The sequence below is a fragment of the Dermacentor variabilis genome, unplaced genomic scaffold (genome assembly GCF_050947875.1).
Source record: "Dermacentor variabilis isolate Ectoservices unplaced genomic scaffold, ASM5094787v1 scaffold_15, whole genome shotgun sequence".
Classification (NCBI taxonomy): domain Eukaryota; kingdom Metazoa; phylum Arthropoda; class Arachnida; order Ixodida; family Ixodidae; genus Dermacentor; species Dermacentor variabilis.
The window spans coordinates 1,069,105-1,091,265 of record NW_027460313.1 but is presented as its reverse complement, the minus strand read 5'-3'; the positions used below and the strand labels follow the sequence as shown (position 1 = coordinate 1,091,265).

The following is a 22,161-nucleotide window of genomic DNA, read 5'->3' as shown; positions in this document are numbered from 1 at the left end:
GCGGAGATGGTTGGAAAATGAGCATGCGGCAACTGTTGGGGCAGTGGGCCATCGTGCAACCGCTCGAGTTTTTTTTCATTTTCTTTTCAAGGAGTTCACATTTCATTACCTTACGGCACGACACCCAGTAGCCAGTCTTCATTGTTATAACCTATAATGCATCGTAGGGCATTGTAATAGGCAGGCTGTTTCACCAAGGGAAACTTCCAAAAGTTCACGCTGTAGCACCTCCTCATTGTTATAACCGATATACAATAGAACCCGACTATATCGAACCCATTTGCATCAAATTATTCTATATATAGAACAATTTCTGGACACGATATGGTTGCAGTGAGTATATATATAGCAAAAATTACGCTTACAAAGAACAAAAATAACAGTGACTCCCTATATATCAAACGTCAAGTGGCGGAAAAGTGCTCCCAGAAGTTGGCTTTCCCTTGCGGTGGCGGGGAAACCCGGCGACGCTGCTCCATCCAACCCCTCTCCCTAACGTGACCATGCTGCCTAGGACGAGCCGTCGACACCCCCCTGCAAAAAATTATCCTCGCCCACCCACAGCGCTTGCTCAGACAGCCAACCAGAGAGGGTCTTGTGCCCTCGTCGTGCAAGATGGTGAAAGTGCAAGTTGTCTCGGTATTTTTATGGTTCATTGTGTGTGCGCATTGTGGGCCTTCTCCCGCAGTGTTGCCGTGATGAAGCGGCAGAGTTTGCCTTTCGTCGTGGAGCTCGAAATAGTATATCGGGTCAAATGCGGTGAGAAGGCGGATGTCCCCGCAGTGTGCAAGATTCCGAGCAGCTCTCATGAAGCAATGGTTGTCAGGTCGGGGAGCATGCAGCAGCCTCCTCATACTTGATTATTTCGTTATCAGCTTTTCTAGGCAAGCAAAGGCGGCTCAGTGTGTGTTCAACTGGTGCTGGAGCCTTTACATGCTTTGTTCATTTCTGGTACAGTGCTGTACAGAAAATGTTGAGGGTTGCACAGTATTGTACAGTAACGAAGAAGGGCACTTTACAGGTGGTGTTAAAAATGTAAGAGCTTACACAGCTATTCAAGCTTCGTCGAAGGTCAGCCTGTAATCGACTGCATGCTCCTGTGCGAGTGAAAACCTTGCATGGACAGGAAGGATTGCTCATAGTAACTTGTACATGCGTTGTCGAAACCCCGATAAATAAAAGCAACCCACAATGCGAAACATAAAGATGCACTTGATACGCACTTGATATAAGTCCAACACAATTGACAATATAACAAGCACTTATGAGCATCTACTGTTGAGGCATTGATAAAACAGCCTAGACATTCAAACTGAAAGAAGTTTCAATGCCTTCACTGCTGCTGTCATGTAAAAATTCATGTTGCCGAATTGACCAAAGCACAAATTTTTATTCAGGCCTTGGATGAGCCCATGAGCCTTAGATTGCTTATGGGACGAAAATTTGATCATCCGGCGTTATGGCACGAAAATTAAGGGTCGAACCCTCAACTTTTGGTGTTAATTATGGAAAGTGGAGTTAAGGCATAGGTAATTAAGATAGTAATGACACTCGAACCTGTGATCTCTGTTGTTAATTAGCGAAGTTAATTAGCTCTCTCCCTACCATGGGGAAAATAGGTGTTTTTTGTAGTATACGCCAGGTATGTTTTTTCTGGAACTACTGCACTCAGTATTTTATGTAATACGTAAACAAAAGGCAGAATGAATGCACTTTTCACGCATAAATGTTTTATTAATGAGATGTATGTCATAAAAAAGATATAAATTGCCAGGATCAAGATTGTGGGATAAAATTGAAATTTTGTAGAGACTCACTTGTATCTACTAAGAAAAAAATATAACAAGAATGATGAGATATACAAAATGTATTGCAGTGTAATAGTTACTATCTTGGAAAAAATGATTAATTGTAAAAAAATTTAACTGCAAGCACTACAGTTGGGCGTAGCGGGTTGCGACCGCGGATGATCCGGGCTGGTTTGCGTCAGCGTCGCTCTCAGATTTGAAGTCCGACGAAAAGGCAGCGATCTCAGACTCGCTGCTGCTCGATCCATTGATAAAATCAGCCCCAAACACAACAGAATAGCGACATCTGTGATCTTTCAAAGTGCGCATTCTGCTCCGGGAGGCGACCTTTTTTGCTTTCTACTTTGACGATTGCGAAACTTCGGAGTGTGTTCAAAAATTAACGCCCGGCAGGGAAAAAGTGAACTGCTGAGAAAACAAAAATATAGTTATTCTTGTTCACGTCTATTAACACAGTGCCGCTAAGTGGCGTGAAAGGTCTCGAAAGCGGCGTTTCAAACCATCTATAGGTTAGCGATGCGCACTTGGTGTGGTAGGGAATTAAGGTTGCAGTTAATTGAAGTAGTTAGTTAAGGCACTCGAACCCACAACCTTTGGTGGGAGAAAACCAGTACTAGTGAGTAACAGTGCATTAGAATGAATGAATGCCTCGAGAGTGCGCAGGCTTTCACCCCATTTTAGCGTATGTCAAAGTTACTGTCAACTCTTGAAGTGCAAGGAAACGCCTCAGGCAGGACAGCTGAGGTTGGGGACTTTCCAGCTGCTGAAAGAGAAGCTCACTTGTTACAAAGTTCGGACTTCACACTAATGAGCTTGCTATCAGTTGTTAAAAATAGCTCATATTCGAAAATATTTCTTCTGTATGCATCTTTTTTTTTTAATCGTATTTGAAAATGTTCGACTCGATTTGCAATGTTCTTTACCATTTTTTCGAAGATACTTTATTTGCTGTGCATATTACTAACCCCTCCCTTATGTTTTCTTTTGAATAAATAAACACTACTCCTTACTATTCAAACTGGATAAAGTTGTCTTTTTTAAAATATATTTTAACATGCTTACTAGAGAGTGACAGCATCGGGCGACATAGTGTCAATCCGTCTGTGATACTCGGGCAATTCTCCTAAGGCACTCGGGGAAAACCTGGAAAACTCGGGGAATTGGCAAATGTCAATTTGGTAGACACCCTGAGATACCCAAGGGACCGAATTGTGTTAATTATGTAGTTAATATGAGTGCCAAGAAAGATGAGAGGCAATATTAATGCCTAAACATTTATAATCTGTGGGGGCCTTGCATCTCGCAGGGGTATACCAACCACCGCGGCTTCGAGCTTAGCGTGCCAATGGGTGGCGACGGCTGTCTCCTCTCTTAGCCTAGTGCGCTCCCCTCTTTTGTGGCTCTGGTGGAAAAATGGGGGGGCACCTATTGTTATGCACGCAGGAACTTCTCTCTGGCGGCACCCAAAACTGCACAAACGCCTGGTCCCAGGCTGGTGCGGAAATCAAAGGGCTGCCACGCAAAGGGGAAAAAAATACACACAAGGGGTACTGCTAGCATATCTCTGCAAGGAGAACTCTGTTGACGGAAATGCCGCTGAGCGAGCGCAAATCGCTTCGTGGCCAATGCCACCACCGACGACCGCCGCGAGTCAAGAGGTGTAGGGACAACAGGTGAATGCCTGCACTGACTGGCGCTATGGGGCGCACCTTAGTCCCCACAAATATGCGATGTTTTCTAAAATACAGCTGTTAACAAAATGTTACAATTGGTATAATATGAAAGTTGCATGGCCTTCTATTATGGGATCAAGTTGCATGCTCCATTTTGCGCCTCGACAAAATTTCAGTCTCTTGTTGAATGAGGTTGGCAGCGCTATTCAAAATAACTCTGGAAATTATGCCGACAGCAAATGCTTGAATTGCATTGTATTAGGCAAGTCATTAATCTGTATAAGGAACACTAGAGGGTACAGGAGCATCTAAAGAATTGCGGTTATTAGCAGTTATGAATTAAGTCCATGGAGGTGTATTAAGGCCAGTGCTCAGTTTGCTAAGCTTAATACACAGTAACTGATGATTACATCAAAAGCTTTTGAAAAATCAAGAAATGTGCAATCCAGAATTGTCTTCTGCTGCAAAAAGGTCATATGTAAAAGAAACTAGTTGTCTTGCATGAGAAATGTTTACGAAATCCATATTGATAGGGTGAGAAGTTAGTGTTGAGAAGTCAACTAGGTGGGAATAAATGATATGCTCGGGGATTTTACAGGTGGGATAAAAATTGGTCTACAACTCAAGGGATACTGCCCATCAGCAGATTTAACACCTTGCCTACTTTCCAATCACGTGGCGCACAAGGACTGAGAAAATTTCGATATCACAGTAGATGAGTAAACTTCCTTGCTTTTTAAAAAAACTTACAAATGATATCATCCACTCCACAAGAGACAGTTTCAAGCCAAAAATAAGGTTTTTGAAACAGATGTTAAAAAATAAATTCTGAAAAGACAGTACAACACTAAGCAGTCGAAATGGCTACACAGTTATCAGTTAAAGATGGTGTCTTTTCTTTTTGACCACAAATAGTATTACAAGATTTCTTAGTGTTTGTGACAAGCAACGAAGGTAGGGTATTTGATTTAAAAAATGGTTGCTGTTTTCTACAGCGTCTTTGTGTTGTGTAGCAACTTCGCAATAAATACACCATTGACTTGGTTTGTTCTTCAGTTTGGCATTCTGGAACACATGCTGCTTTTTATTTAACAGGTGCTTTAAAGATGTTCCGAGTATGTGCTTTTAAATGGCTGCACCAAAGTCTGGCATTTTCGTCTGTTTACACGGCAGTGGAATGTTTTCAGTAGTGGTGTGCAAAATACTAAAATACACAAATTGAATAGTGCATGTTCAAATTCAGTTTGCGAAACAATTGCTTACTATTCAATTTTTCAAAGTATGAAACACCCAACCGACATCAGTACCTTGCATGCAGCCTATCCACTGAGCTCGTTCTGTATGGGTGCAGTATTCATCCAGGTCTGCAACACTGATCACACGTGCACAGACATGTACACACAGAGAGAGAGAGAGAGAAAGCAGTGCATCTATGGAAAGCATGTTGGCATCTCCAAAGATGAGACTAATTGGCTATCAGAATGCTGTATGCAATACGTGTACACAGTTTAACTCATTCGGGCATGTAGTTTGGAACTTACTTTTAACGTGTGATCTTGAAAGGGTCCCTGAAACGGTTCGGACAAATTTTGTAGACGTATAGGATGCAGCTACAGTAAAACATTCATGCCACACTTTTAAGTGAAGCGTCCTGTATTAAAGGAACACTAAAGGCAAATACTAAGTCAAGCTAAAGTGATAGATTAATGCTCGAGAATCTCTAAAGGCTAAACCCCGTGAGCACGATTTTGTGCGCGACAGCGACGAGCGAAAGCTTCGAGCGATGGCTTGGGCCGTCGCTTGAACAGATCGCTCGGTCTTGTCGTGCGATTGCTCTGATCTGCAAATCTAGAATTCGTCGCTCGTCGCCCGGAAGTGCCATGAGCAACTAGCGAATAGTAGGCAGCCGGAACGGGATGTACATTAGTGACTTACTATCGGTTTGCGCACGTGCACGCTTCTCAGTATACAAATGGAACGAGCAAACTGCCAAATTTTGATGTGTAAACAAAATAAACCTATTGCAAGACCTTCAGAAATACTTTGTGTTGCTTTGTACAGCCAAACAAATCAACTTAAATAATTATAGCAAGTGCCACGCGAGGTTTGGCGCTAACTTGATCGCCTAATACCGGCATCACTGGAGAGCTGTCGCGCGAAGCGGTCACTCGCTTGGAGTTTGGCTTCTGGGCAACGAGTGAACGCGACAGCCATCTCCATCGCGTCGCTGTCGTGCAAAAAACCGCTTGCATGGGGTTTATACTTAAGGCGTCAGTATTATCGCGAACAGAGCCTTAATAATCTAGAAATCGAGGTAAATGTAGGACATGATTAGAGACCCCCGGGACATTCAAGCATTTGCACGATGACTAAAGCACTCCTCAGTCAAATTGTCACTAGTACTCAACTACTCGTAGCAAAAAACATCCTCGTATTGTAATATGAAATAAAATGCTGAGTGTCCAGTTACATTTCATGTTTAAAAAAAAGAACTCGTTGAAATTACTGGTGACGATGCGGGCGGTCGAAAAGTATCGTTTTCACTCGATTCTGCACTGCCCACGCTTTCGCGTTTTAGTACTTTCCTGATCGCATAGTGCTGCGCTGGTTTTGCTGGCTCGCGGAACTCGCACAAACTGAAAGTAGCAGAGAATTCAACTTCCATGTGAGGTCACGGGATGCCCGAACGGTCTACGGCACGACCAAAAAGAAGCTGCAGCAGCGAATCCGCCACTCCATCTTGGCTCGGTGCCACTGTCTGCCCGGGGCCGTTTACTCGCCGGCCACAGCAAAGGGTGGGGATGGCGTCTGCAACGTCAGCACTCCCCTTGTTGGGTGACGGGAGATATGAATTTCGAAAGATATTCGGACCCTTCAGATACAATTTTCTCGTAAGCTTACTCTTTTCTTGGCACGAAACAAGCGTTGCGAGGTTTCTGGAAGGGTATTGAAACGGTCCATGTCGGCTTAGTATTTGCCTTTAGTGTCCCTTTAAGAGAGCTATGGATGATTACAAGTTATCCTCCTCTCTAGCGATTCTTTTTCTCAACTCGTTTGCCGAGTGATTGGGGCTAAGTTCTGCCTTCACTGGCTCTGTGTCATGATTTGACGTCACGTTTACTTCCGGTGTCGTGGTGCCAACGTGTGAAGCCTCTCTGCTAGCCACCTGGCCATCAATTGCCAGCGAGAGCTGTCCAGGCAGTGAGCGTTCTGTTGCAGTGCTGAGTGTGTCCGACTGAGTATGACTGACTGAATGAGTATGTGCGGAGGTATAAACGTGAGCGATCGGCAGGGTGCATCCACCTGGTGGTGGTTGGGTGGCAGCCATTAAAGTTACCTTTTGGGAGTACATGAGTAAATTTTGTACCAGAGGCCTCGCGACACTCAGAAAGATAAACCGCCTTGCAACGAAAGCGAGTGCACGGCATGGTACAAATGTTCACGGCCGGTGTCGCATTACATTTTATTGTAAAGTGACAGCAATTTCCACGTTGGAGACAAGCCCTATATGGACAAGATCGAAGAATGTATGGCCCCCTTCCAGCCTTTCTATTGTGTGGGGTGTCGTGAAGGTCACACCAAGAGTGCTTGTGCAGAGAAAGGTTTCATGTTTAGGTTATACAGCCGAATCTGGCTATATCGAACTTGCAAGAAAAATGCCTATCAGTTTGATATAGGGCATAATTTGATATAAGCCTGCTTAAGAATTGGATGTAATAAAAGCACATACCATTTATAAAATCATTTTATTGATGAAACTAGCTTAGTTTCGCATGAAATAGTCCTGTATTTTCTTCTGTTCAGGCAATTTTTCTGCGTGCGATGCAGGCACTTCTCCATATTGTCTAAAGCGTCAGAGCAGCTGAGGCCACAACCTTTCACATTAGCGCAGAAGCACCAAACTAGTGAGTGTGCACCAATCATCTCTGAGGATGTGGGCAAAGGACCATCGTTGCTTTCCTCGTTGTGCCCACTTTCACTTGTGCTCAGTCGATCTCGGCAATGTAGTCTTCGTTTTTGGGCTCTCCTGTGGTTGCAACACCATCATCTGCACTCACAAACTCTACTGTTAATTCGTCAACGGCTTAAAAGTTCGGCAACGCCGGCAATGGCTTTGTTGCACTCATCAGAATGTTCAGTCACCACTGGGCATGCGGAAGCCGGCACGTCTGAAGCAATTTTGGATGAACCACTTGCACACGGCCGCCTCGACGTCTTATACACAGCCATGCATACGCTTCGGGCACTGGGTCGCGAGTTTGTCCTCTTTAGCCTTGATCTCCTGCTTATTCTTCAGGATAGTGCTGAGAGTGCACCTCAGAATCTTGTATACTTGGTGACATCCGACTTCTTACCGTGTTCAACTCGATTTAGGATTTCGAGCTTCATGGTGAAAGGCAACTCGGACTTGCACAATCTTGCACGACGAGGGTACAAGAGCCTCTGATTGGCTCTCCGAGCAAGCGCTTCGGGCAGGCTAGGATACTTTTTTTGCAGGGGAGGTGTAGACTCGTCCAACGTGGCGCGGTCACGTTAGTGAGAGTGGTTGGATGGAGCTGTGCTGCCGTGTTTTCCCGCCACCGCGAGGGAAAGCTAACTTCTGGGGGCACTTTTGCACTGCTTGACATTCGATTTATTGGGATAACTGTTTAAGGCTATTAGCGCAGCTCAGGACGAGCAAAAAAGGAAACAGGTAGGGGTAATCAAAGGGAACGGAAAACAGGGTGAGCCCTGTTTCACCCTGTTTTCCGTTCCCTTTGATTACCCCTACCTGTTTCCTTTTTTGCTCGTCCTGAGCTGCGCTAATAGCCTTAAACAGTTATGACATACCAACTCGCCCAAACTGCCACGCTTTTGATTTATTGGGAGTCGCTGCTGTTTTTGTTCGATGTAAGCGTAATTCTTGCTATAGGTATTCATTAACTATACCGTGTTCAGAAATTGTTCCATACACAGAATAATTTGATGTAAAGGGTTCGAAATAGTCGGGTTCGGTGGTAATGCTTTCATTTGGCAAGTTTTCTTTAATAGTGCAGCTCTTAGCCCCCCCCCCCCCCCTTTCCTTTCTGGAGTGAGTGTTGTCTATCGGCATAGCAAAGAAAGGAAATGAACACACTGCTGCTTGCGATGAAAGATGTCTGCACATCTGCGGCGCCGGCCTAGTGGAAGGGGGGAAAAGAAAACCAAAAAGCTCACCTTGCATAGCGTTCACCACAAGTTTCCTGGTACAGTAAAACCTCGTTAAACCGTACCCGCTTAAACAGTAGTTTCGTTTTAAAAGTAGTAAAGTCAAATCCCCGACTCAGCGGCCATTGAACATAATGTGTTTCGTATCCGCATAAACCGTACCAGCTTACTGCGTACGCATCGGTTAAAACGTAGCGTTTGAACTTTTTGTCGCGCAAACACGGCGCTGCGCCGTCTCCATCGGGCGGCCCGGCAGAACAACACTCCTCAGAGATTGGAACAACGGCCTCCAAGCGCCCTGTGCGTTTGCGCGTGAAGCCACATCAACATCATCATTTCGACGCGGTGCCAGAGAGCGTTATGGCGTCGTGCAAGCGAGGACTCTCGTCGTTCTGAAGCTTGGATAAAAAAGACGCCGGGTGCTCAGCATAGAAGAAAAATTAGACATCGTCCGTGCTATCGAACGTGACACGAAGAAGTCGGCGCTGACACGCAACAGGGATCTGCTGTTCACTACAATGTGTGGCATTTGGAATGCGAAGAAGTTGCTCGGCAGCGCTGCTGCGACCGCGAAGATATGTCGGCTACGAGGTTCGACTTTTCGCCATCGTTGCCTCTGTTGTTGCCGAAGTGTCGACTAGCGACAGTGACGAGGACGACATGGAAAGCGATAGCACGGGCGATTCAGGCCCGACAGTGGCATAAGCTGCGCGTTGCGTCAGCCTCATGAATGCAATCGTCGCGACGACAATAGGGGCGCGATAACGTAACTCTATTCCAAATGAAAATTATTCCAAACTCCGGCACCCGTAATAAAAAAGGCGCCCCCGGGACTTCTGCAGCACTACTGCGCACGTGCACGGTGAATACGTAACGCCAAAGAGGAATCTGCCGTGCGTGTTTGCCGAGAAGAGGGGGCTGGCTGAAAAGTTGGCACGCAGCTTCAGTAAGTTTGAGGCCGGTGTCGTCGGCGTGCTAGGCCGCCGTGGCATCAAACGAAAATAACGCTTTTGTCGCGCGAAGTTAATAAATACTGCATGTTTTTTCCCCTTTCATCGCACTCTCTCTGAGTTCCGTTTTCGACAGGTAAGTGGGCGATCTCATGCTATTCGGTTAAACAGTACTACCGTTTAGTACGTACCTTTCCCGAGCTCCGGCCAACTACGGTTTAACGAGGTTTCACTGTAAAGGTTATGGTTGCATACCCTGCAGTGCTCAATGTATGTAATATAGCGCCAAACATCGCAGCTAAGCCAGTCAGTGGGATGCCTCAATATATCACAAAATGAAAATACAAGAGCTGCGCTCAAATGTCGCATTAGGGAATATCGCAATCGTTGGTAAATTTTTACAGCGAAGCTGTACATGGCTAGGGCATTTCTGTCATCCGCAAACAACCCGCAACCTAACGCATTTGCCCCCCTTGAAGCAACTGTGGGAATGCGCTCGTGCCACTCACTGCTTGCGTGTTGTCTCCTTCCACAGCTGGCTCCGTTGCCGCTTGTCATTCCAGCGTAGAATTTCATTTCTCTTATGTTATTGTAATGGGGAGATGGCATTAAAAATTTTATTTATTTACAGCGATATCAACCATTGCTTAAGGGGGTATGAGTCATTCGTTCTCTTACGTGAGGGACGCATTTAATAACAGGTGATACGAGAATGTGTGTGCATACATCTTGTCACGATAACCACAGATCAGGACAATAAATATGTTAGCATTTTTTTGTTGAAAACTCTATATCGCCTCTGTGTCGTCTGCTAAAGAGCCTCGCTGGTCATCCACCTTCACAGGGTGGAATGTCTCGTGACTTTTTTTCTCTGTACAGAGTTTTGTGCCTAATATAGTCGATGCCAGATATATCAAGGAATCATGAAATAGTTCAATATATTGATAGTAATTCAACATGTAAAATATGCTTGCAGGAAGCGTGTCTCAGATCTCTGCATGTCTCTAACAGTTTCCAGATATATTTAATAGTGGGAACTTTGATACTGAAGTGGGCTTGCTTCGCTAAGGCTGTGTTGAACACACAAGTTACGTTTTGCTCACGAACATTGCAAGTTGCTCGCATCGCAGAACGGTCTTTTATATACTGATCGCAACGCTAAGCCTAAATGCCTGTGTTATCCGGATGTAAGACTACGGTGAGCCTTGTGTGCATTGTGTGCTTTGTAAGTCCTTGCGGTGTTGCACATGTTTGTTCAAGAAAATATTGAAATGGGCGCACTGCAGAAGCAAACTGGCCTGTATAGATGCATGCCTTGGGATCATCAGTGCACTTGTACTGAGAATCGCAGGTCAATGTGCCCATCCGTGTGTCCGTTACAATAGCATCCTTATGCGCCGCCTAAACAGCTGATCGTCAATGTGGATGATTTGAGCGAGGTGAACTGCTGCTGTCGGGTCTTAAATAGACCTCCTGTTGCAAGCGGTCGTCCTCGCTCCTCAATCGCTCTGAAAAGGCCTTGCGTCTCGTGTGCTGCTCAGTGCTCTGACGCGCCTTGCGCCTGGCATGCCCTTTTGCTCTTTTCCTCCTGCCCCTCTGTCGGTGATGGCTGACTTTACACACATGCTCCCACTTTCGAATGGGGCTCTTAGCTTGCTGAACATCCGAGTTCATTCTCCCTTCCATGGGACCGTCCAAGCATGAATGAAAAGTGTTCAGTGTAGACCCACAATCACACAGCGCGATGAGTCTTGCATGTGCTGTTGATGCAATGATCTTTTCACGAAGCACAAATGTGGTGTTATATTTGTTGTGGCCACTTGCATGATCCTAAAATACCGTTTGCGGACAGCCCTTGGCTGCAAGAAGACAAACCTGTTAGTGCAGTGTCTCGTGCACATTGCCACTTGGTGGAAAGGTCGAGTGTCATCCCCGCTTTCTTGTGGAACATGTATCGTACCAGAAAGTATTTCTTTTGCGTTTGTGGAGCAGATTGTGGCCATCTTTCTGCTCTTTACCAATAACGAATGGTCATAGTTTGCATGAGCGATCCATATGTGCAGTAAGCAAACAGAGCCGTGCTCATTTTTCCACCGCGGCATGTGCATTCAGATTCATATTCTACTCGTGTTCGACAGCGTCTACCAAAACAGTGCTGTTTCATATTTGTCGCATTATTCTTGATGAAGCGTGAAGTGATAGCGTACCTGTTAGAAGTGCACTTTCAGGGGCGCGGCACAGCGTTAGATATATTAAATGTGGCAGTGAGTGGGACTTGGATGTACGCGTAGTACATGGCCCCCTTTCTTTTTTTGCATGGGATTGTTGAGGGGATTTTGCAACTGGTCTGATATAGGCAATAATTCAGTATATCTGGGATTGCCTGTACCCACTTTTTTCTGTGCATTTTGGATGTTGTTCCTTGCTTCAGTTCTTTCAGTTGCTTCAGTGTGCTATGATTGGTGCGCCGTGAACCTGCGAAGCAATCTTGAGAGAAACTCGTGGTAGAGTGTTGTGCACAGTACCGTGATGTTTCTTGTAGGGCCCAGCCCAGCAGTGCAGAATGCGGCAAGTCCGGCGACCAACTCTCACTCGCCCGCCGAGAATGTGCCCGGCAGCACTAACACGCCCACTGCACTGAGTGCAACCTCCCCGACCCTGCGGTCGAGCACCTATGCACAGCAGGTGAGTTTCTAGGGTGCTCCTGCTTTTGCTTGAGTCATCTAAAAAACAGTGTGTCCTGCTGCTGCATCTGTGTATCCCACAATGGGGCAATGTTCTCCTGAAAAGTACGGGTGTGCGAATACCAAATGCAGTGGAACCCCGAATATACGACTTTGAGGGGACCACGCAAAACTATTGCATAATCGGAAAACTGAGAATACAGGCAGTGATGCTTAGTTTTGCCCAAAAATGGGTACAGACCACCTGAATAACCTGCACTGCTTTAACGAAGGTAGATAATTTTAAAATAATTTAATTCACGAAGGTGTGAGGAAATCTTTAAGCTTCCTTTAGCCTTCCTTTTACTAATGTCTGCTGCCGGGCTAGTTGGTACATAGCTTTTAGAAATGGATTTAGGCACCAAAAATAAGACACGGACAACAGAATAAAAGACGTGGACAGGCGCTCACTTCCAGCTGATATTTATTTTCCTTATTCTAATTAATTTTTTTTGCGCCTGAAATTATTTCTAAAAGGCATCAGCTTCCGCTCAAGAGCTGCAACATCTGTCAAGTCACCGACATCGTCATGTGCACAAACTGCCAAATGTTGTCGACGCTGCTCATCATGTCCGCATAAGTGGGAACTGGTGGTCAATCCAGAAACAAGTTCTCTTTACTGGTCGTCTGAGGTAGAGACCTTTCCTCGGGCGGTATTCTTGGACGAGCCCTTTCGGAGGCAGTTTCACTTTCGATAAGTTTTGTGACTCGGCATGGAAGGCGTCCCTGACAACTGTTTTTGGCTCTGTGCCAAGCTTGTTATCAGTGCCAAGAGCACTGTTGGCCGTATGCTTTGAGGGCTTGGTGCTGGGACGAGCTGAGTCTCCAAAAGCAAAACTATCTTTGTTAGTGATTGTACAAGATGACATCACCTTCAAGCTTGTTTGAGATTAAGTACTTCTTAGAGGCCGCACAACCATTTGAGTTGGGGATGGTACGAGGCCACTACGAGGTCCACAGAGACCTTCCAACTGGCCTCACATTTTGGGACGCGTGTTCTAAAAAGTTAAAAAAAAGTCTGAAAAATTTATTTTGAGAAAAATTCATTTTAGGAATGTTTCTTTCTGCCTTCGAGCACCTGCAGTCAAATTATTAATGCTGATGTCGATTGTTAAATAGGACAAAATCTGCTTTCAAAACGCTGCAGGAGCCACGAAACGCCCTGCGGCAGGTAAAATTTGTTCAAACTTTCCCGCACGCACCGCAGCCACCAGCCGGCTGCCACCAGCCGGCTGCCACCATCTTGGGCTTGTTTTGAAGCTGGTTTTTTTGTGCGCATTTTGTGCCGGCTCAAAATGATGCTGCTCAAACAGAACTACCGCTCTCGCCGCTTTTCTGAAGGGTTATTTCTGATTGGGCGGAGCGCACGTGCGCAAGCCGAGCCCCCTCTTCTTGCGCCTCCCATTAGCTGGCGCGACCGAAGCAGCCATTCTATGTGCGCCGCTGTTGCTGCCAGTTTGCGTGGGTCGCAGTCTTCTACTTTCGCTTCTGTTCAAGTGGCTGGCTTTTCGTCTCGTGGCGTGTATGGCGACGCTTGCGTAAAGAAGACATGTCAAGCTTACGGAAAAAAATGCTAGAGCGTCAATGGTATGAGAGGCTGAAGGCCGCGGACAATGGGACGCTGCCCGAATGGCAGGCACTAACAGATGGAACGGTAGGCATGCTGATGGCATCGAACATGTGAGTTGTGTGTTCACGCACGCATCTTTGTGCAGTTAGCTCTCTACCTACATGCGAGCATGCAGACGAACTTGGCATGTGTGCTCTCAGCAGTTGCAGGCTGGTCGACTGTGTACCAGAACACCACTCCAACGGCCATCAATCTAACCGTACACACGATTTTGCACCCGATCACTGCTGAGCCATCCATAGGAACATATTAACGACAAGGTCTTCGCGACTGTTTGCGGCCTGTTATCACATCGGCCGGCAGCGAATTTTCGTCACAGCCACACCTTTAGCCACTTTGTCAAGCCCGTTATGCCTAATCGGAGCTGCGTCGTTGGGTGTCGGCGACTGAAGTTACGGTTACCAAATCAATGCAGATCTATTCACAACGGTTGCATGACCCTCAGAAGGCCGCCTAGCCAATGAAAGTGCGTGCACAGGATGGCCATTGCAGGTTCACGGCCTCCATCTTTGCGAAATATTGTATGGTGGGCCCTCGTTACGAATGCCATTAGTAGGCGGACGTACATTTTTTTGTAGTTTTGAGCGAGCTGTCACAAGACTAGCATAGCAGGCTCAATAATATGTGACAGTGCGCTGACCCCCCGGCCACAGACAATTTATATGGACAGCAGATGGACACGGAAGGAAATAATGGGGGAGAGGTTAGGTGAATTTGCCATGGGCTTCCCGATTTGAGAATTCTTTAGCGTCAGCGCCAAGTGTCGTCAATGCATGTGGCACTGCGCGAAAGTGGTGCCAAGTGACATGATACACATTCCCCGCTTTTGTCAGTCACGCAGATTGGCCTTATAACGAGCTGGCCCACAGAAACCACCTATCAATAAAGAGGGAAAGACCCTCCTGTTTTCTTGAAAATTAGACAGCAATATCTTCTAAGCAATAGAAAATTGCCATTAAGCGCAGTATGGCCCACTGTTTAACTTAAAAAAAAAACTCAATTCGTACTTGGGACAACTTTGCTATTTCTTCAGCTTCAGAGGGAAAAAGCACGTAATTTTATTTGGCAGATATTCTGTCTGTAAAAATATTTTGCAGACCTTTGTATATGAACTCGGTTATAAACAGTACAGGTACAGTCAACGACCGATTTTTCGGACCCTCTAGGGAACGCAAGAACGACCGAAAATTCAGGCAGTCCGAAAAAATGAATGCATGCAAAAAACCGCACCTTTTTTCTTTTTTTCTCAGATCTAGAGGTAAAGGGCGAAGTACCAATCTTCCAAAACCCTGCCAAAGCATCAATGAAGGTGCTATAAAAAGAGGTGTTCAAAAACTCTGTATGTAGCCGACTGCCGGTTTATTATGTACATGTGCATCGTCGGGCAGCCAGTGTTATTGCTGCAGTGGCTTGAAGAACTTGTTGATTGTTGTTTGGACGGCGTTCCGGTTGCATGTGATCATATTCGCCTCGATCTGAGCAAGGGTCATGTCAGCACTGTGCACCGATGAAAAAGTTAACAGTGCTCGCGTCAACTCGGCGCTTGTAGGCAGCGCAGGCATTGGCTCCTCATTTTCAACATCGGATTCTTCTGAATCCCCCACAACCTGACAGACTATTCCCTCGTCAGTCAGTTCTGCGCAGAAGTTGAGCTCGTTGTCAGCGTCAACAAACTGTTAAAAAGTTATTTCCGTGGGTACAGTACTGCTTTCCGCGCTTCGATGCCATCGGCGAGGACGACGAAGACGGAGTGGGGGCCATCGAAGGCAAGCGAAATCCTCAAGTTGCGAACAGTGGAGTTTGCTGACGAGCGTCGAAGCACCTAGGCCTAGCGTCGCAGAGCACACTTGACACAACAGCACAACCACACACACCACGCTAGCCAAAACGTGGCCTGCGCAAACAAACGAAATAGCGCCGCTCTGGAAACTCCGCCGGAAGGGGAAGTGCGGCCATTTGTGGCGATGAACATAGCCAGCGTGGCCAGTGTGTGAAGGCTAGATTCGGCTAGTTGTGGTTCAAAGCGGTGATATGCTTCGGTTGCAAGTCTACTTCCTTCGCAAGGGCGCTGCGCGAGGAGCCAAAGGACCTACCGTCGCGTCGGAAAGTCCAGAAAATTGGACAGCGGGGGGTTTGAGCGTCCGAAACGTCAGATGTCCTTATACATTGACTCTATCGGGCTCGTGGCGGTGCCGCGAAGACGTACGAAATATCAGGCATGTCCGAAAATTTGGGCGTCCGAAAATTTAGTCGTTGACTGTATACTAATTTAGTGTATGCCTGCACTGGTAATCGAGAGGCATGGCCTCTGAGATGCGAGGATGGCACGTGCTTTCGTTTGATAGTTTGCATGTGTGAATCTTGGAGTCTATAGAGCAGACCACTGGAAGTCAAGCCTGGCCAAGCCAGCAGAAAATCCAACATGGCGGCATCCAAGATTGGGCAGCGTGGCTTGGAATGAGCGATTTAGTCCGGAGAATTGGACTTTTAGGCCTAAATTCGCCTGATGAATCTGCCGTAAAAGTGCATTGGCTCTATTGGAACCTCGTGATGGATATTTTGGACTTCTTAAATGCGCCAAGTCCGAATTTATGGAGTTGGAAAAATCGTCGGCTGCTCTAGTTAAACCTTGACACAACGAAGTTAATAATATCGGCTTTAGCTTTGCTGTATTGAAATGTCTGTATATTGAAATCTTCTATAAACCAACTTCATTATATTGATATTTAAGTTACTTGTTCTATGGGCATATCATAAGAAGCCAACAAACACTGACACCAAGGACAACACAGGGGAAATTACTTGTGCTTTAATAAATTGAATAAAGAAACGATAAATTAATGGAAATTAAAGTCCCACCTGCAGCAAGTTGTTTTTTCATCCACTTTAATTTCCATTAATTTATCGTTCCTTTGTTTCATTTATTAGGCACAAGTAATTTTCCCTATGTTGTCCTTGGTGTCTGTGTTTGTTGGCTTCTTATGATATGACTAATAAAAGTTGGGCCCCTCGGTCAACCACCTTTCTTCTTGTTTGTTCTATGGGCAAGAAGTTATAAAAGCTAAATACTTCATTATACTGAGAATTTTGTTATACGGTTGCCGACTGATTTTTCGGACTCCAAAAATACGGACCGCGAAGCAGATCGATTATTCGGCCTGCTTCGCGGCACAGCCATTCTCCCCGTAGACCATAATGTATAACAACTGCCGAAAGTTCAGACACCTTGCAACCTGTCGTCTGATTTTTCGGACACTCCTTTAGCCAACTCGATCGAGGGCACTTGCACCATGCACCGGCAATGACCGGTGCATGGTTAGACTTGCTGACCGCGTTTTTGTTTTGAATGAAGCCTCCTTGCTGCCCCATGAAGTGGCACTAGTGCAAATCCCCGCTCATCGTTTCTGCCTGGTTCGATAAAGTGGCTACAGCAGTTCCGGTCTCAGCTTAGTAAGCCATGTCGAAGACAACCCAGCAGCTGATTTGTTTCTTCGTGCACGACGCTGCGAGTGCGTCACATTTTTCGTTTGTGCGACTGGTGTCGGCGTGACGGCGTTTGCTTTGTGTGTTGTGTCGAGGTTGCGGTGATAGAACACTGCATACGGAAACATCGCGTCAAGTGTCTAATGGCGCCGACAGTGCCCACACAGACTGGACAGACTGGAGGGAACGCAGGCAAGCGGGTTCCAGGAGGCCTAGGATTTGTCGCCTTCTGATGTGCTCCCTACTGACGTTGAAAATGTTCTGCGGAGTGGTTGCATTGCGATTCCGGACACCGTCTCAGTTGAGTTTCACAGGTGCTGATACTGCTGTACTGACATGCGCAGAACTCGACGACGGCGAGATCATTCGTCAGGTTTCTGCTGCACCGCCGGACGATGACTCCGAGTCGGAAGATGACGCACCATGTGGCTACGCTGCCGTCGCATGCGGAGCATGTACAAGCAGTGACAGTGCTTTCAGCCATCTATAGTGACCCTACGACCCTCTCCGAGATTCAGGCTTATCTAATTGCGCGTCAACGGAACAGCATGCAACGGCGCATTCACGATTTCTTCGAGCGTACTGTGGAGCCCAAATAAGTGCGTGGAAATAATGGATTTTTTTTTTATTAATCTGCTTTTTCGGACACCGGTTTAATCAGACATTTCCGCAGTCCTCGTGAGGTCCGAATAAATGGTCGGCGACTGTATTGAAGTTTTTTGTATTTATGTTTAACTGTAGAAGAAGAAATTATGCACAATCGAGTAAATCGGTTCATTGAAGGAAGCACAAGCGCTGAATTCAACCGTCAACATCAGGCTAAAATAAGGCCTTGTTTAAATTATCACAAGCACTAACATTCTGTTGGTCTTTTTGGTTGAAAATGTCGCATCATTGGCGAACAATAATTCACCCTGAAACCGAAAACAGCGTTTTTATGCATTTACTCAGTATGTCTCTGTCGGGAAGGGGAAGCCAGAAATCACTCGATGGTGGTGCAGTCACGTGTGTTCAAAGATGGCAGTGCCCTGGCAGTGGCACTGTAAAGGACCTATACGTAGGTCTCTATACGTAGCTTATTCATTCATGCATGAACCAACTAGCCCAAGCAAGAGTTTTACTATACGTAGATCACATCTCTGCATTTGCTTTCGATGGTGAGGCAGTTTGTCAGCTTCCCGAGCAGTGTTGCCAAATTGTTCAGTGCGTCGCTAAACTGAGGCAAAGCTGTTGCTAAAATTTCACCAAAGCTTGTTCCAAAAGTAGCTTTTGGACAAGTGGGAAGAGCCGCTGCCCAAAAAATGCAGGACAGCAGCCCCCGAGCAGCCTGGACTCGAAGAGGCCCCGACAGGCAGCGGCATGTCATCAGCCGCTCTGCTGACAAGCTTTGACATGACATGAGCGGCTGACAGCGCCTTAGGGAAGTCCAAATAAGCTTGCAGGTTCGAGGAATGAGGCATTGGAAAAATCAGTTGGTGAATGTATTCGACATTTTTGTTGCCCGAATAATGTTTGAGCCACATGCAAGTTTACTTTGCAACGACTGATAATGTGTTGCATTCTGCATTTCCGGCTTTATTATAGCCGGAGAATGCTCAATAAAAATAAAGCATGCACAATGAAATTTTCAGTTTGCTTCAATATATCTGATAATTATATTGATGTGTATGAGGCTTGACTATTCGCACACCCCTACTAAAAAGTAATGTAGTAGCATCGACTTCTATCACCACATTATACATGAATGTATATCTTAGCATGACTGCTGTGCCGTGGTGGCCATCATTTCGATGGGGGCAAAATGCAGAAATGCCTGTATACCATGCATTCGTAGTACGCCAAAGAACCTTGGGGGGTCAAAATTAATCCGGTGTCCTCCACTGCAGCGTGCCTCATAACCAGATCGTGGTTTTGGCACGTAAAACCCCAGAATTTCAATAATAGTGTGACTGCTTCTTAGTAATACAGTAAAACCTTGTTGAATCAACCCTCGTTAATTTGGAAAATCGAATCATTCGAACTCGTCCTCTGCTCGTGGCGAGCGTGTGCATTATTTCATGCAATCAAACCTTTTTTAATTCGGACACATTCGACCGCACATCTGTTTGTTCGGGCAACTGTCAGAACTCTGCAAGTGCAGGGCATTGCAAATGCGCAATGCAAAAGAAAAAAACGACGCTAACGTCCAACCAAAAGGAAGTGGCGGTCATCAGGGGAACTCGTACGTGAATGACAGCTACGCTGGAACGCTTAGTGCCCATTTGTGCCTTTCAAGTCTTTATTCCTGAGTTTACCACCGTGCATAACACTGCGCTGGCCATTTGCCTTCACATCTGCATAGTCTCCATCCACGATGGAGCTGATAGCGACCGTGGTTTTGTCCGCAGTTGCGGCAAAGAGTAGTTTGACTCAGTCTGCATGTGTGCCGCGCGCCTTCACAACTGCATATTTGCCACCCATGATCGCGTTGATAGTGACCGCAGTTTTGTCCACACTTGTTGCAGCAAGCTTTGGTGTGCGTGCCTTCAGAACAGCAACGTTGCTACGATTGTGTAAATAGCGGCCGCGGTTTCGTTCATAGTGGTTGTGGGAAACAGTAGTTCGTTTTGACTCAATTGCACCTTCCGCACAGCTTTTGTGCAAAATGCCTTGTGCCTTTTTTCACATTGGATCTAGCTGACGGAAAACGTATAATACAAGCTCAGTTTGGTGATGTACTGATTGTGTTCTCCAGGAATGTATTAACTGGTAAGACTGTAAATGTATTAGGTAATTTATTGCATTCTCGATCCCAAAACAGGATTGTATCAACGAGGTTCTACTGTATACACTTATGAAATGCGATGCATAGAAAGAGTCACGGACTACTACTAAAGATGCAGTAACAGAAATGCTGGCTTTATTATACAGCAACAGGAAAATTCATTGCAGCCGACATTGATATGGTACTCACCGACAAAAACATGTAAAAAATATTTAAAAATAAACTTCAGCGTGTATGTCCAAGTAGTGAATGCACACAGGCACAAACACACTTTGCTTGGCATGCTGATGAACTATGACAATTATGCACGAACACCACCAAATACAGGAACACCTTAGAGATAATGGGTGATAGTTGAACGGTGATCATTATTTCGTTAGAATTTGACATAACCTCGATGAGCTCTTGGCTCAATTCGCATGCTTTTGTTTGACGAGAGCACGAACAAAAAAAGCTTATCAGAATTGTTGGCTGTTAGCCTTGTAGCTTAGTCGTATTTGCGGTATACATGCTCCACGGCAGAGGAGCGCAGTGCATGTGTGTTTCCATGCATAGGGGGGAAGGTGGCTGAACCATCCCGCTTTGTGTGGTGGTGGATGCTGCTTGTGTGCTTGTCTTTGCGAGGCAGTGTGTGTGTGGGGGATGCAGGCGGCAGCTGCGCTGGCGGCTGTGCCTTCTGCTGTGCTGGGGGGTGGTGGCGGCGTGAGCCCCGCTGCTGCTGCCCCCCCCGAGCTCCCTGCCTCCTCGGCCATGAGCAGCGCCCCAGCACCCCCTCCTCCGCTCGTGCAGATGCCGGCCTCCAAGGTGAGCCCACCCATTGCTCGGGACGACGGCCGCTGGCCCCAGAGGCGACAGGTGTGTGTGTGTGTGTGTGTTGGTGTGTGTGTGCGTGTGTGTGTGTGTACTTTACCTTGTGCGAGAAGGTGTATAATTAAGATCTTGCCATTCTGGGTGTTGACAAAGGGGCCCGATTTTTGTTAGTTGCAGTTGTACCAGTTGTACCAATGAAAGCATAGGGGAAATTGCTTTTTAACTGAACTGTTCAAGTGTTAAACGGAAATGAAAGTGTACGAGTGGCAGTTAAATTGCCAATTGCGCAACTTGCTTGGGCGTATCTGTGTACTGAATCTACCCCTGAGAGTTTGTTAGCCCTTCTCCCATGTTACGTAGTGCATGAAGCCTGCGGTTGAAAGGATGGCCTTGAGTGTACGCGAGGATTGGATTGTGAAAATCATAAAAAAAAAATAATTTTGGGAAACCTCTTGCGTTGGTATTTGCAATGCCTAACCTACATTGTTTACACAATACCCCGAATTTGGCAGCGCAGATGGCACAAAGAGCTCAAACACAGCCAGCCAAGATTTGCCATCTTTGTATCATTCAAAAGCTCAACAACACGCAGATGCCATTAGTTTGGAGACCTTAGACTATGCACCGCGCCTCTCTGCTCAGTCACAGGTTCATGTTGAAAGTATATGAAACCCTGCTGGAAAGCCACGTGTGTCTAATGCCACAATCAGCGAAGGCTTGTCCCTCCTAGAAAACGTAAGGATGTGAGACAATGTCTGTGGCATAGTTTGCATGAGGTCAAACATAGTTGCCAGACCTCTTTGACAGATTTGTGGCGAGGGTGTGGATTTCCGCACATGAAAATGAATGCTTTGGTGTAATTAGCTGCCAGAAATGATTGTGGGGCTTTGCCAAATGGATAATACACTAGCATGCCTGGTGTGTCTCACCACTGCCTGCACAGATCCTGCAGCATGTTTTCATACAGCATTATGCCTTTGCACTTTGAAGGGCTGCACAAAAGCATCTGGGGTTAATGAGAGAGGCTCCTGAGCTGAATGAAATAGAGCAGAGGCCTAAAAGGTTGCCTGCTGGCAAGGACACACAAGTATTAGTCGTGACACAATTTAGTAGGGGTCGACTGCATCCAAAAC

General features: G+C 46.2%; 1 protein-coding gene across 19 annotated transcripts in view; it reads left to right on the top strand.

The window, feature by feature from the left end:
* LOC142567954 (bromodomain-containing protein 3-like) overlaps nucleotides 1–22,161 on the top strand; it is a 177,921-nt gene that overhangs the window by 39,696 nt on the left and 116,064 nt on the right. For 15 of the 19 annotated variants that reach the window (XM_075678038.1, XM_075678037.1, XM_075678040.1 and 12 more), the window contains 2 exons: nucleotides 12,161–12,303; nucleotides 20,867–21,073. In XM_075678038.1, coding sequence (XP_075534153.1) covers nucleotides 12,161–12,303; nucleotides 20,867–21,073 — 350 coding nt within the window. The remainder of the gene's footprint in view (nucleotides 1–12,160; nucleotides 12,304–20,866; nucleotides 21,074–22,161) is intronic. The other 4 variants (XM_075678052.1, XM_075678053.1, XM_075678044.1 and 1 more) reach the window with 4 other exon arrangements.